We start from the raw sequence: 15,617 nt of genomic DNA, 5'->3' as shown, positions 1-15,617 counted from the left end.
ACTATGTTTATTATCGGGTGTGTAAGATGAATATGGAACGGAATAAGAGCAACAGACAAATGAGGATCCGTGAGGAGGGGGATGTCTAAACTAAACAGTTTGGGGAAAATCAAATACGAAACAAAACAAACAGTAGTACGTAGAAAACAGTTAAATAATTACTCCAAGTCATCAGTATCATCGATAAGCTCTTGAATTTGTGCTGGTGGTGGTCCATCTCCGAGATATTGAACGAGTGGTGGCTCATTCTCGGCTTCGTCAGCTCTAGCTCCGAACATATCAGCCAGACGCTGTAAATACACCGAATGTTTCTTCTGAATAAGAAAGCCAAAAACTCACTTCACGTGTTGATGGCAGTTGTTGAACAACAGCGCGGAACTGTTCTTCTGACAATGTCTGCTGGAAGATGGAAAGAAGTTGTTGAGATTCTCCGCACAGCATGACGGCGTTGGCAATATGCACTGCTCCCTCTTCCACATTTCCAGCGGCCATCAACTCTTCTCCGAGCTGAACCTCTTGCAAGAAGAACCTTTGCATTTGACTTGGATCGGTAACGTCTGGGGCCATCTCGTTACCACCTGCGGGCGGACGACGAGCAGCCATTCCCCCGGATCCTGCTTGAGCGCGTCTCTCTGAAACAATTGCAAAATCAATAAAGTTATGCGAATCGAAACAAAGAAATAACCCAAAACCCACTTTGCCGAATCTTGTCCTTATAATCTGGAGCGTTGATTCGCTTGTGATCGAAGTAGATGCAATACCCGAGGAATGCAGCACCGGCGACACCGGCTGCCAACACGACATTCGATTTGTTGAATCCAAAAAGTGTGTCGGTCATTTCTGAAAAAATATACATTGAACATTTTATTTCGTACAGAATAAAGAAAAGCTTGAATTTGCATCATAAATATGATTATTTCAGTGTTTTTTGAGATAATCTACGCCAATAAATAAAAGAATGAATTATAAACTAATTTCAGCAAATATTATTTTCTGAAAATACCAAAAATTGAGCTTAAAAGCAATCACTGAAAAACTCCAATTTTGCGCATTTCAGAAAGACGCCAGCAAAACTCAAGAAATGGGTCAGCAGAGGGTTTGCGCACTATTTTCAACAAAAGCGCGCAGTGTTTGAAAAAAGATTTTCATAGTTGAATAAAATAAGGACTCTTTATGAGACACTTCACATGTCTTATTAAGTTAATAGTAAGAAAAAAAAACATAGTTCAATCGAAATTTAGGTTAGATGACGTGGTTACACCCACCAAAGTGAATGACTATTTTAATGCTAAAATTGTAAAGAGAAAAAAAACAAAATACAAAGTGAACAATAAAAATGAAAATTCTGATTCAGATATCTATGATATTTGTGCTGCTTCCACTGATAAATGGGTCGAAAAATGTGAGTGACTATTGTCTTGGTTACTGTAGTTGTGACATTCTCAGGTTTCTTGTCCAATGATATCGAGGACCCTACAAAAAGAAAACCGCATCTTCCATTACGACAAATGCAATTCCACATTCAATTCATGTTTTCAACAAATCGGGCTCACTGAAATCTATAGAAATGAGCAATTTTCGTTTCTTTTCTCATCTGGATGTGCTTCTCCGTCAGCTTTGCTTCCATTCAATTTGACTGAAACTGGATTCAAGGAACTATGCCAGAAATCAGGAGTCCATAAATGTGCCCACCGATACAATGAAGGAGTCTACTATGGTACCCTTTGTTGTGAGAACGATTCAGATGAAATGTTCCGTTCGTGGTTGTGGAACATCTTCTTTGGAGAAAATGAGGAAATGGATGAATTATTGAAGAATACTGCAAGTTTTGTGCAAAGGAGTAGAGAAAGAATGCATTTCGGTCATGTAAGTGGATTCGAAAATTGTTGTAATTTCAATGTATTTTTAGGGAAATGTCGAGATTGCTCACATTGTTGGACCATTTATTGTAACTCTTCTTTTCACAGCTTTGTCTCTTTTACAGAACTATCATATCAATGACGGAATGTTTACTTGAATAAATGAACTATTCTAGATTACTTGAATTTTTTAAACGAAAAACTCCAGTAAAATTTGGACCTGGTTGGTTCAAAAAACTACGGTAATCCTTGTCCCGTTGAATAAACGACAATTACAATAGAAAGCTTTTGCTTTGAAAACTACAGTAATTTTTGCAACGGTAGAAGCAAGTTCTTGTGATACTAATCGAAAAATAGAAGACTCATCTTTTCAAGTACATTTTATCAGTTGACGAGTTTTCGATATCTATTGAAGAAACCGAGATAATTGAGCTTAAAGAGCACGCATAGGGTGAGATCCTATTACGGTACTCAAACTTTTTTGTTATGCAATCGGAAACATTATCTTTGTATGAATGCTTTCTGAGAGACTACAATTGGTTTCCGTCCTTCTTGTCTAATATATTTTTCACTTTACCTCAATTCTTCCATTTTCTATTCACCATCTCTCTCCCACCCATATATTTTTGTTGTTATTTTTCATCAGTTCTCATAAAAATATAACTGAACTCTCGTCATTTCATTTTTCTCCCAGTTCTCTTTGTGCTTAGTGACTAACAAAAACTAAACAGATGTTTGGCGAAACGAGTCCGAATTTCACACTGTTTGCTCAATTGATTTTTATATGCCTGGCGTGTGTATGTGCTCGGCAGGCAACGGAGCTCATATAGCCTCATATATTGTGACCTGGGCTCCTGTTTCCAAATTATATTTCCACATTTTTCATCTTTATTTCGTTGTTATCGTATCATTGGGTTTTTATCGTTGGGAAAAACTACAAAATTAGGGTGCACCGGTTACTGTGCCGTGAGAGAATTCTCGGAAAATCGGGTTGGGGAGAATTCAAGTTAACGTGACGACTACTTTTGAGAAAGCAGGCTAATTTTAGGAATGTGCAAAAATAGTACAAAGTTAGTCAGGTGAGTTATGCAGAGTAAAGGGGAATTATTAGGTTTGATCAAATTATTAGGTTTGATTCCTATTTAGTTGGAAATCCAGAGGATGATGATTCCGATGAGGAGAACGACGATAATGGCGATAATGATCATCATCTGAATAGACATATGTTGGTAGTTGTGAATTAGGTGCACCCTCTCTTTTTTGAAAGTTAGTTTTGAGGATCAATCCGAAATTCATTAAAAAACAAACTTACACGAGCATTCTGCCACCAGTACTTCTGACGAAGAGTGCGAGATGACTGCTGGAACTGAGAAGCTCCGCTCTGAAGAGCATCGGCACGATGGTCCAGGGAGCTGAGTTGAGCTTCACGCTCCATAACCTTGTTCACATTGTTCTGAAATCACATTTAATTTTCAAAAGATTCTCTGCATCTCCTCTTTCTCACACCTTCTACGTTCCGGAGTGTTTACTTAACTTGAAGATGCCCCGGTTGATAGGATAGGGAAACATGGAGAATTCAAAATAGTACAACACACAAAAGTGTCGTGACCTTTTTTTCGGATCAGTTTGTTTTCAAAAATTGAATTCTATGTCATTTCTTACAGAGATTTATCTACAACCTTTACTACCGTTTTTTCTCTAATGTAGCCCACCCAAACCGTCAACTTTTAGCTCAATTATCTCGATTACTGTGTAAGTTACCAAAGTTTTGTCAACTGATGAACTAATCATCATAACATCCCCAATATTTTATCAGTTGACAAACTTTTGATATCTTTCACAGCAATAGAGATAATTGAGCTCAAAGTGCAAGCATATGATGAATTTTTATTAGAGAACTTTCAAAGCTAGGCTCTGTTTAGGCCCGGCTATTTAGTATTACTTTATTTGTGTTTCCAAAAACCGTTTGAAGTAAAAAAAAAATTTCTGCCATCGAAAAAATATGTCATTAAAAAATCCGACATTTCAAATGTGTAAAAACCGGACTCCTAGAATCTCCAGCGCGATCATCGTATGATTCTTTTCAAAATTCTCCGTGTGATGTCTCCTATAGACATTAAGTTTTTAAATGCCCTATTTCCATTGGTAATATTTCTAAGACTCAATCAGTGATTATCATGAACGATAGTGTTCCATTAGCTTCAGAAATTTTTATTCATTTACAAATTATATTTCTTTGAATCCTACACCCTTTTTATATTTATCCCCACCCTCGATCTTCTCCTACTCACCTTCATGACGTTGACGACTTCATCAACTTGAGCCTTAGTCATCTGAATCCGTTTTGAGTTGTAAGTTCCTCCCGATGAAATATCACCGGCTCCCGATTCAACATCTCTTGGGGCTCCTTGGTCGTTTGAAGACATCGTAAAACCCTCTCTGAAACGGTCTAGCAATTTCCAGATACAGAAAACGATACAAAATGATGCGCAACAACAACAACGAAAACGAGGTGGAAGAGAATGGAAACAATTTTTTGATGGTGCCAGTGAGCCGTCCACTCCATCTCGACACGACAATGCTGCCGTCTAGACCAACCTCTCCATATACTATGGTAGGTCTAAAGTGGGCGTGGCTTACGGAGAAAGCGTATCTCAGAAAAAGGGGGAGCAGGAGTAATTTGACGGTAAGAAAAAAAAACATAACCATGCAAAAAAAAATTGTTGTCTCTCTATGCCCTCTCAGTTTTTCCGCTACGCTTCTTTGGAATACAAACGTTTTGAAAACATAGGTGACACATACAATAAAAAAGAAGAAAATAGAAAAGAAAAGGAAATCGAAGAATAAGAACAAGAAGAAAATGATACAATATCATTCACAACGTCTAGACGTATTCTGAGAAGAAGCTCCTTTTTAGCACATATCAGTGAGTTTGAAAATGTGAGGAACATGTACTTTTAAATGAGCTTAATTGGAATTCTCTTGAAAACTACAGGGTTTGCTTGCGAGTATCTTCTTTATCCACACAAAATGGGGTCATTGAGATCTAAGGGGTTTTCCAAAAAGTTTGAACTGCTGTGATATGCCGTAGCGCTCAAGTGAGAAAGTGACGCGGCGAAGTTTTAGATCAGTGAAAATTTTTTTGAGGTGGGAAAGAACGTCCAGAAATTTAAGAACATCCAGAAATTAAGAACGTCCAGAAATGTGAGTTTTTACGGCCTAAAAATTCGTCACTTCACCTTCTCAGTGAAGCACAACAGCCTACCACAGCAGTTCGAACCCTGTGGAAAATCCCATAGATCTCAAGGACCCCATTTTTTTGGGATAGCAATGTTGAACACTCTCTAGCTTCCTCGAAATTGAGCAAGTCAAAAAACGTTTTGTGAATCTCCAAAAAGCCAACCAGAAACACTCATGCTTGCCTTTTTTTCCACCTCGTATACATTTTTTTCCTTTCCTCCCATTCTGACTCCACCTAATTTACGACGTGTCATTGTCGAAGAACCACAAGCAACGGAAATTAGAAGTGGATGATGGATAGTAGAAGGAAAAAAGAAAGATTTAGTATGAGATGAGGTTGGGGGCTCTATGATGAAGTGACGTGACTGTCGAGAAGAGAATGATGTTGGAGGGAAGAATTGAGAAAACGAATTGGTTGAGAGGCGTAGAGCCAAAAAAAATATGAATGGGTGTCCCGTGAAGAAGCTTCATTTTGAGGAGTGGTACACGGACCCCCCCCCCTTCCCCCATAAACTAAAATTTAATTGGAAATTGTCTCAATTGTGCAAAACATGTAGCTTCCTTCGTCTTTTTTATCAATCATATTTTCAAGACATGACATTTTTCGTCCCATGACTTGTGCTGTTCTGGAATAAGCATCATTTCGACCCAGTAAAATAATTGAGTATGCAGAAGAATTAGTACCAACGACCCTGACGATCTTAATTCACAAAAAGTGCTTTTTAGAGGATGCCAAAGAAAAGGTCTAACATATACGAATTTTGAATTAGAGATGATGACATGTTAATGTAGTCCGCAAAACATGGAACGCAATTATTAACAAAAATGTTTCGAAATTCAAGGATGGGTTTAAATTCAAAAAAAAGGGGAAACATGGAAAAGCTGTAACATTATTCCGGGGCGAGGGAAGAAGCGCAAACACAGAGTGATGTGGATGGAGAGGGAAAAATGATGGTTGATAACAAAATATATTGATTACTTCAAAGAGAGTTTAGAAAGAGAGAATTTTGAAACATTGATTAGTCATCTCTCTGAATCATTTCATTCTGTTCTCACTTGAACCTTTTACAAAATCCTGAAAATGTCTCTGAAAATGAATAAAGCCCAGAAACCAACTCATCTAACAATTAACTTTAATGATGATGCTCATGGCAAGGTTTGAATTTAGAAGATGGATTTGATTAAACAGTTCAATCACTTTGATTTCAGGATCACTCTCCAGCTCTCAGTCAAAAGATCAAAGTGCCCCAAAGGGAATACAGTTCACAGGAAGATCCGTTGAGAAGAATGGCAACTCCAATTTTCGACAAGGTGGGTTTTTTAAATTCTGGATAGTTTCGGGACAATGCTCAGTTTTTTTATTGATTGGGAGAACGCTTAAAATATTGAAAAATTGAAAAGCAAAGTATACCGTATTTCCTTTTAAAGAAGCCCACACGAACCATAAACTTTGAATGATCTCAATTCCTGTGAAAAATATTGAAAATTTGTCAACTGATAAATTATTTATCATAACATCATCAATATTTTGTCAGTTAACAAACTTTTGGTATCTGTCACAGCAATCGAGATAATTGAGCTCAAACTTGACAGTGTGTGGGCACTTCTATTACAGATTTTCCGGTCACTTGGAATTTTTATTGTTGAACAGAACGTAATTTAGGAACTTTTTTTGTTTCAGGAATCTAAAACTTTCATAGGGTCCGATTATTTTGCAAAGATCGCTGCTCAGAAAAGTTCTCAAATAAAATAAATAAACGACCCTAAAAAAGATCTAAAAATGAGGGACTGGTTTATTCCAGCGCTTTCGTCATCAGTTGTTTATTTCCATGACTCATACAATAATTCATTGTTCGAGCGTCCACATTTGCCTGTCTTCTGTAATTTTATGCAGGAAATTATAATTTCCTGAATAAAATGAGACCTCATGTAAAAGTGTTCAACAATATCTAATTGTTTTCTTCAACTTCTCAATTTGCAGCACGAACAAGAGAACCGTAAAAAAGGTCCCTCATCAGCGGCGACAGTTCTCGCCCTATCCGGACTTTTTGTCGTCGGCACCACCCTTATTCTCAGCGGGATTATCGTTTTGATCGTGGTGAGTGAAGAAGATGAGTGAAACGGTCGGAGTGACAGATATACACGCATTGTTGCCTATCGCTTTTAAATTTGATTATGTTCTTCGGCTTTCCGTCGGCTATATCAGCTGGTTTCCCCCTTCACTAAATCAGTAGCGCACTGCGGGTGTGTGCGCTGGTCAATCACCAAAATTAGGAAAATGAATAAAAAAAATGAAAAGATTCCGACCTGTTTGAAAAGATTTAGAATAATGGTGTTTTTGATACGAAGTGCCGTTTTGAAGAGTTTGATTAGAGGTAATAAAAAAGGTTGTTTTGGGATGTTTTTCGAAAGATTTTAATCAATTTAACAATCTCCTAGTCGAGATTCACTTTTCAGAATTACCATGAACACTCTAATGGAGTGTCACCTAAATCGTCTACTTTGAGCCGATATATCTCATTCCCTATGAAACATGTCGAATATGAGTTTGAATATCTTTACTTTTGAATATCTTTCACAGGGAATGAGACGACTTCTGTTAGAGACAATAGGGTAATCCTGGCTTTCAATTTTAGCAATCTTTTAAATCAAGACCCCTTTTACAGACCTAAATCTCTACCAGACTGTTTACTTTTTATCAGAAGTAGCTAACCGGAATTGTTCTTATGGAAAGCTCATAAACTTTTATATCTCTAGTTCAGGTCTCGAATTCGTCTTCCTTAATCCCCCGAAATTGTGTTGAAACTGAAACATGAAAACTGAAAACCGCACGGAACACACGCCGATTCGCTTCTTTCTCGAAAGTGACAATTCTTCTCGCTTTCATTCCTAAAGAAATAGTGTTCACCTGTGAGAAACGCAGACATCCCTTATCAACGCCGCACATCTTCTTATACATCCTTAAATTATCGCTTCCCTTTTTTCCTTTTCATGGATGCTTCTCACTTTCGTTGTTCTTTCTTTTCCTGTCATCCTCATTATGGTATGTCTAATTGAGAAAAACGGACAAAAAAGGTGGAGGAAAATGATCCGTTTTGTTTCTTCTTCTAGAGAAAACTGAGAAAGATCTGAGAAAGGACAAAAAAAAACAGCTGGACATTGGAATGTTGGGTGCGTTAACTAATCGGCTAAATCAGATGAAGCAGAAGCTGATGAATGATTTTTTGTTGGGATTGGGCAGTTGACAAATGAGAACGATTTAGGATTCAAATTACCCATGTGATAGAACGGCGTGTTTATTTAATTAATTGTAAGGAATATTGCTGTAAGAACATGTAAGAACGTCTTCTCAGCTTATCTAGTGGAGGAAGAGCATTCGTAAAATAGTGTCAAGTGAAAATTATTAAAATTATTATTGAAAGTCCCAAAATGAAATCCACAACACTTTTAGAACTTCTGAATTTTCGGAAGCTTTCATAAAAAGCGGTCGAATTGGCATCTCCAAAAATCTGTGATTTCTAAACTACCGTAATACCTGTAACTGCATGGCCCCTACACTGTCAAGCTTGAGCTAAATTAATTCAGGTCCTATGCAAGATATCAAAATGGGTCAACTGTCGAAACATTTCTGATATTATGATAAACAATTTATCAGTTGACAACCTTTTTATTTTTTCACAGGAAAAATTAGCTCAACGTAAAAAGCATTGGAAATTTTTCAGTTATAATCATTGAGAATTTTGCAATTTTCATTCAAATTTTTTTTTTTTCAGCAACAAGAACCTGTATTCGTGGTTACCGGATGCCTGTTCCTTGGAGTTGGTGTGGCGATGCTTCTGGTTTGCGTCGCTCTCCAACGTAAAAATCTCGTCAAGTTCGTGCTTGACATCAATCGAGACCTATACTTCCTGAACATGAGCAAATCTTCAATGTTCAAGACAATGTTTGAAATGAATACCGAACTTCCACTGTCGCATGCGGACTGATAACTCTTTTATCTTTTGTTGTGTAAAAAATAATCAATAACTGATTGCATATCTATTTGGGCGAGAGAACATTTGTCTTTTATTCGAATATATAAACGGGTATCCGAATCTTCTTCTCTGTTGTTGTTATTGTTTTGATGTGTCGAGAAGTGGGGATTGATTAATAGAGAACATCGAGATGAAAACGAAAATTGTCAATGAACGATTAATGATAAGAGACAAGGAAATTATAGACGAAAGTGCAATCCGGATAGGATGATATCTATTGATTTTGGAAAACTGGTAATGAGCCCTGGAAAAAAAATTATCTGAAAATTTTCAGCCTCCCCGCGTTATATGGAATAATTAAAAATCAAAGAAACTCCAGAACAACATCAGAATCACTGTGAAAACTAGATTCCTCTAAACGAACCCTAAACATCCGGCAAAACGTTACGAAATCCAAGATTGTGTCATTCTGAAGAATTTACTCTCCTCGTCCACCTCTCTTTAAAAAAATCCAGTCTTTGATAAGTTGGTGATAAGAAAAACCGTTGCTGGATGAATGGCAGGAAACGAAAAAAACTCGATATGTCTGTCAAAAAGGTGTTCTTTTTTTGTTTGAAGATTCCATTGGAGATGAAAGAATGAGGCTGAAGACGTTGACACACTTTGCAACATTTGATGATTCTCTCTAGTTTTAATATCCCGTCAAATGAGTATCTAAAAGAATAAAACAGAATAGAGATCATAGCCGGTGTTTCTTTAGGTCGTTGGAATTCCCTGAAAAAAACCGAGAGAGAGAGAAGAAATGTGATAAAGGAGGAAAAGCTTCGACCGCACCTCTTTTTCCGAGACTGGATTGATTATTATGCGTGAATGGTTGGCGCCCCTTTACAGGGAGACTCTTATTATGATTATGAATATTGCTTCTATGGGTGTTATCAAGGTCGTTGCATTCTGAGGATGAATTGGCGTCGTTGTGACGTAAAAATGAGGGAGAAGCTGGATAATGAGAGAAATTGCTAAGGATTTCCTTTGATTAGGTGGAAAAAGATACAGAGAACGTTCAATGGAAATTACTGATGATTCTGAAACTGAGTTTTTTTGACTCATTACAATTTTCTTGAATAGTCTAGTAACTCCTGAAACTGTTTCCTTCATCCCGGATGATTCCCGATGACCAAACATCGAGAAATATCGCGCATCGTTTCGATAACGATCTTTTGAACACCTTCGCCATTTTCAACACATAAAAGCCAAAACACCTGAAATCCATTTTGAATTCGTTATCCAGGGAAGTTTTGAGTCCCCTGCAAAGGTATCTACTCTGGTCATGGAATGACAAAATACATCACGGGATAAGTACATTCAGATTGTACAAACGAGATAATCAGTGACCTTTTTTCTTCTCTCTTTCTACCTCCGTTCGTTCGACACCCCGGGGACACCCTCTCTATCTTATTCCGAGAAAACGACCTCTAGAACAATAATATATAAATGCGCGTGAACGACGGGAGGAGGCAATTGTCATGTGATTCAGGTGAGATGGTGGGATACTGTATTCCAGAAGACAGAATCTTGGATTCGTATCTTGAAACCTTTGAAAAAACACAGATTTAAGTTACTGCAGAGAAAATAAGAATAACTGGAACATCTACATCGGGAAAAAATTTAGATTGAAGATTGAACCTGATTCAATAATGGGGTGGTTGGGAATTCAGACACCCATAATCTGAAAAATTTGAATTTCTGTCGGTAGAATACATTTGTAGAACGTTGCAGAACTTCCTCCAGAAAGTCAGTCCAATTTCGAAAGGAAGTCTGAAGCACATCTTGGATTTCTGCAGAAAAGAGGAACCTGCAACGTTCGGTCAAAAGTTGGTAATTTAAGATTACTCGACAATCACCAGAAAGTTTTGAGGGTGTCCAACTTTCAAAGTCAACTTTTGTTAGCAAGTTCAAATAACACAAGCAAAACACTTTGAGCAAAATTATCTCGGTTTCTTCAGAAGATATAGAAAATTTTTCAGGAATACATTGCTTATCATAACATCGCCGATATTTTAACAGTTAACATATTTTTGATATCTCACAGGAACCGAGATAATTGAGCTCAAAAACATTCCGAAGAATAAATATAACTTTCAGATCTTGAGGCTCGAAGATTTATGGAGATAATTTTTGAAATAGTTTAGCATTATTTTCAAATCAGAATAAGAAACTTACACCATATAATGCCATGATAGTTTGATATTTTGATCAAATTCTTACACTTCTGATATCCAACAGAACTCCTTTCCAACTCCTCTCGTTTCTGTCCCGAAGCTCAAAAATCATGCCAAATCTCAATTCAATTCTGACCCATATCCTTTCTCTCTACAATCTGCGTCTCCCATTTTCCGCATCTCTATCTTCCGCAGGCAACGACTCGTCGATATCTTCTGTTGCGGACAGCCCCGCATTGGGCGGAGCGATGTATCCCGCGGATCACTAGTGTATAAAAGGACGATCAGGCGGTGAAGAAACTCGCATCAGCCTTCCTTTTGCAACACATAATGGAATCTGACGGTAGGCTCAAAGCCTACAAGTTTGTGGCCTACGCGGCTGTCGGCTTCTCTATTGCCGCCGTTGCTTCAGTCCTTTTGACCCTTCCAATGGTCTATTCTTACGTTTCCCACGTCAGACAGCAGATGCACCACGAGATCAACTTCTGCAAGGTAAGCTTTGTTTTCTTTTCTCAATATTGAATAGTTCTGTAGTTCAATTCTCTAAAATCTGAAGTGCAATGTTTTAAACTCTCATTTCATCACAATTCTTATCGTTCTTGTCTCTTCCAGGGATCCGCTAAGGACATTTTCGCTGAGGTCAACTACATGAAGGCCAACGCTGGACCAGTTCCACCACGCAACCGTACCGCCCGTCAAGCCTACGGAGGACCAGAAGTCAACCCAGCTCCAAACCTTCAATGCGAGGGATGCTGCCTTCCAGGACCACCAGGACCAGCTGGAGCCCCAGGAAAGCCAGGAAAGCCAGGACGTCCAGGAGCACCAGGAACCCCAGGAACCCCAGGAAAGCCACCAGTTGCCCCATGTGAGCCAACCACTCCACCACCATGCAAGCCATGTCCACAAGGACCACCAGGACCACCAGGACCACCAGGAGCCCCAGGAGACCCAGGAGAGGCTGGAACCCCAGGACGCCCAGGAACCGACGCTGCCCCAGGATCCCCAGGACCACGTGGACCACCAGGACCACCAGGAGAGGCCGGAGCCCCAGGACCAGCCGGAGAGCCAGGAACCCCAGCTATCTCCGAGCCACTTACCCCAGGAGCACCAGGAGAGCCAGGAGATGCTGGACCACCAGGACCACCAGGACCACCAGGAGCCCCAGGAAACGACGGACCACCAGGACCACCAGGACCAAAGGGAGCCCCAGGACCAGACGGACCACCAGGAGTCGACGGACAATCTGGACCACCAGGACCACCAGGACCAGCTGGAACTCCAGGAGAGAAGGGAATCTGTCCAAAGTGAGTTTGTTTAAAATTCCGTAGGGTTTCGAGACATCGTGGAAGTTTAATATTGAATTCTAAATCTAATCATTTCCAGGTACTGCGCTCTCGACGGAGGAGTCTTCTTCGAGGACGGAACCCGGCGATAAACGAACATCGTCAGTGGACCCCGGTAGACGATGTCCAAATTTCGCGTCGCACCGATTCCACCAAGCCTCAACATATCCTCTCCATTTTTTGTTTTCTCTTTACTTCTCTTCTCAAAATCCAAACCTCATCATCATCTCGTTGTTGTGTATAGTCTCGTTGGCAGACTCTGATTTTATCATTCAATATCGAGCCCGTCAGTCCATCGACCAAATAAATTATTATTTATTTGAAATATCCATTATTGTGTTCTTTTTCTTCTTCTCCTATATGATATCTCCGTATATCTATCCTATCTTTTTGACCCACAAAAAGACAGGAAAAGTGTTCCGATCCGGCAAAGGGAGAAGCTGATAAGAATCAACGGATCGTGTGTGTGGGTAGAAAGAAAAGGAGATCAGATTGTGAACCGGATAGAATACGGAATAGCTTCTAGACACTTTCTTGGGGAAAAAACTAATTTATAGCCTTGCCGAGAAAGTCTAAATCTTTGAATGACTTGTGAAACAGACAAGTTCCCACAGCCACTGCTAATTGCCAATTTCCACTTCATAACCTTGCCATGTTTCCTGTTTCGGCACTGTCCTCTTTTCCAAATGATGATAGAAAATGGTGATTCGAGAATCAAAAAGCTGACCGCGCTTCTCCGTTTTATTTTGTGGAAAAAACTTGATACAGAACTGGTGATAAGTCCGCATCCAATCCGTTTCCTATCGGGTTTTCTGAAAAAAAGTGGAAAGTGCGTGGCGCTCGCCACCACGCCGACAATCAAATGAGACATTACGATTTTTCAGGAATTTGTCTTCATCTTTCTTTGGAACATGTGAAGGGATGTGTTATAGTTTCCCATATTACTTAAAGCTTGAAGTTTAAAAATAGCTATAAGTTACACGTACATATCCATAGAATTTGCCAGACTGAGAAGCATTTAAGATATGAAATTGAGGATATTTGCTATTGTTTACTCGACCAAAAGTTGAACTGAGATTCATAATTTTAATCTACTTCACGCAGATTAATATAAGTGAGACGTTTAATCCTTTTTTAAACTTCTCGTTCATTCGGGCAATTATTGTACCGAGATCTGTTGGATAATAAATTGTCTGGTCTATTTTAAGTCTACATTAGTCGACTAATCAAGTTACTCTGCTAATTTGAAATCAAATCTTTTTCAAAACAGACATTGATAACAGAACGCGTACCAAGTGAAAATTCATATGGGCCAAACATAAAAACAAGATGAAGAAACACTCGTTTACAAACAGAGCTTTAAAATAAAGTTATTATTAAACCAAATATCACTAAACAGGAAAATTCAAAACTGTAGACTTTATTAATATTCCAACTGTAAATTCTGCATTTCCGAATTCCTGAATTGTTGTAACTGTTGTTTTAGTATTCAAGGATTTCTCAAATTTCTGAATTTTCTAATTTCTGATTTTTTATACTTTTCAAATTTCGAATTTCCGATCTGCTCAGGTTTTGGTTTTTCGAACTTTAAAATTTTCGTGTTGTCAAATTTCAAAACTTTGAAATTTCAATTTTTCAAATTACTGAGTTTCATGATTTTTTATTTCCGAATGTTCGAATTTTCGAGTTTTCGAATTCTTGAGCTGCCGAATTTTTCCGTATTTGAAATTATAACGAGTGTTTCTAATTTTTTTTGAATTCCAGACTTTGAGGGTTTTTGAATTTTCAAATGTTTCCCAATTTTTAAACTTCATAATTCCGAATTTCTGAATTTATAAATTTTGAAATTTCCGATTTTTGAATATTGAAACTCTGGATTTTGGAAAGATTTTCAGTATTTTCGAACATTCAAACTTTCGAACTTAGAAATTATACAATTTTCTGAATTTTCAAACTTCCACGCTTCTGAATTTCAGCAGTTCTGAAATGTTGACCTTTGAATATACAAAGACACAACTTTCGAAATTTTAAATTTTCAAGTTTCTGCATTCGAGAACTTCTGAATTCCTGAAATTTCAAATTTCCGAACTTTAATGTTCGAATTTTTAAGATACCGAACAACATTAGCGATTCTTGAATGCTGAGTCTTTGATGTTCCGGATTTCAGAATTTTTGAACCGACTGGTTTTAACAAAATCACAATTTGAAACATTTTGAAGAACCAGCAAAGCTGGCGCTGAAAGTGCGCAGGCTCGCACAAACAACAGAAACAGCGACGGCATGACTTCGTACTTTTTGTACGATTGTCATGCCAAAGACCAAGAAGAACACTTCATTAGAACAGGACCGATAGAAAAAGGTGAACAAAAAAATAACTGAAAAAACTGAAGATAAAGAAAAAACCATCCCGAGTTCACAATATCGGCTCTGTCCACTCAAGTAGGACATGAAATCTGAATTTCTGAAAAAATCTTTCGATTAATGAACAGAATCAACAGAATCAGGCTCTATAGAAGTGGAGATTCCACTCAAAAAAATTGTCTTTTTACCAAGTCTGATCTACGTTCGAAAAAAAAGCTAGAAACTGAAACGACCAAAAATTGAAATCGAATCTCCAAACATCAGGGATCCCCATGCATAACAAAATGAAGCAGGATTACACTCAACGGCCATCTGAAATTGTTGCGAACCACATCCGGAAGGACCACGCGGTGATCACTGGGTTTGTTACAGAGTCTCCAAACAAAACGAAATGAAGCATAACTACAGCCTAGAAAGTATGAGTACCTAACAGACTAAAAGCCTAAACGGACAGATTGGACTGAAGTGCCTTGATGGTCCCAGAGCAACAAGCCGGAATGTCGAAAGATTCAGTAAAGCCAGGACATGGTAACTCAACGACCATTTGATATTCTTGCGAATTTCAGATGGAAGGAGCACGCGGTGATCACTGGGTTTACTGAATCTCCAAACAAAACTAGA

The 15,617-nt window shown here is 38.4% G+C and overlaps 6 protein-coding genes across 6 annotated transcripts; 4 read left to right on the top strand and 2 right to left on the bottom strand.

The window, feature by feature from the left end:
* Nucleotides 1–158: 158 nt before the first annotated feature.
* On the bottom strand, nucleotides 159–838 carry Cbr-tomm-20 (the record flags this gene model as incomplete). Its single annotated transcript, XM_002636688.1, has 3 exons — nucleotides 159–290; nucleotides 340–632; nucleotides 697–838. 3 exons carry the CDS (start codon nucleotides 836–838, stop codon nucleotides 159–161), a joined length of 567 nt encoding a protein of 188 aa, XP_002636734.1.
* Nucleotides 839–1,336: 498 nt separating this feature from the next.
* Nucleotides 1,337–2,017, top strand: CBG23458 (the record flags this gene model as incomplete). Its single annotated transcript, XM_002636689.1, has 3 exons — nucleotides 1,337–1,402; nucleotides 1,447–1,866; nucleotides 1,910–2,017. 3 exons carry the CDS (start codon nucleotides 1,337–1,339, stop codon nucleotides 2,015–2,017), a joined length of 594 nt encoding a protein of 197 aa, XP_002636735.1.
* Nucleotides 2,018–3,001: 984 nt separating this feature from the next.
* Cbr-snb-2 lies at nucleotides 3,002–4,285 on the bottom strand (the record flags this gene model as incomplete). The annotated part of the gene is made up of 3 exons (XM_002636690.1): nucleotides 3,002–3,070; nucleotides 3,172–3,312; nucleotides 4,151–4,285. The coding sequence occupies 3 exons, from the start codon at nucleotides 4,283–4,285 to the stop codon at nucleotides 3,002–3,004; spliced, it is 345 nt and encodes a 114-aa protein (XP_002636736.1).
* Nucleotides 4,286–4,344: 59 nt separating this feature from the next.
* Nucleotides 4,345–4,650, top strand: CBG27032 (the record flags this gene model as incomplete). The annotated part of the gene is made up of 1 exon (XM_045237410.1): nucleotides 4,345–4,650. One exon carries the CDS (start codon nucleotides 4,345–4,347, stop codon nucleotides 4,648–4,650), a length of 306 nt encoding a protein of 101 aa, XP_045100583.1.
* Nucleotides 4,651–6,192: 1,542 nt separating this feature from the next.
* Nucleotides 6,193–9,085, top strand: CBG23460 (the record flags this gene model as incomplete). The annotated part of the gene is made up of 4 exons (XM_002636691.1): nucleotides 6,193–6,255; nucleotides 6,309–6,410; nucleotides 7,081–7,197; nucleotides 8,873–9,085. The coding sequence occupies 4 exons, from the start codon at nucleotides 6,193–6,195 to the stop codon at nucleotides 9,083–9,085; spliced, it is 495 nt and encodes a 164-aa protein (XP_002636737.1).
* Nucleotides 9,086–11,622: 2,537 nt separating this feature from the next.
* On the top strand, nucleotides 11,623–12,727 carry Cbr-sqt-3 (the record flags this gene model as incomplete). The annotated part of the gene is made up of 3 exons (XM_002636692.1): nucleotides 11,623–11,784; nucleotides 11,905–12,596; nucleotides 12,676–12,727. The coding sequence occupies 3 exons, from the start codon at nucleotides 11,623–11,625 to the stop codon at nucleotides 12,725–12,727; spliced, it is 906 nt and encodes a 301-aa protein (XP_002636738.1).
* Between the last annotated feature and the right edge of the window lie 2,890 nt (nucleotides 12,728–15,617).

The sequence above is a fragment of the Caenorhabditis briggsae genome, assembly GCF_000004555.2.
Source record: "Caenorhabditis briggsae complete genome, chrV, whole genome shotgun sequence".
NCBI lineage: Eukaryota > Metazoa > Nematoda > Chromadorea > Rhabditida > Rhabditidae > Caenorhabditis > Caenorhabditis briggsae.
The sequence above is the reverse complement of the archived record's forward strand: the minus strand, read 5'-3'. Positions and strand labels throughout refer to the sequence as shown.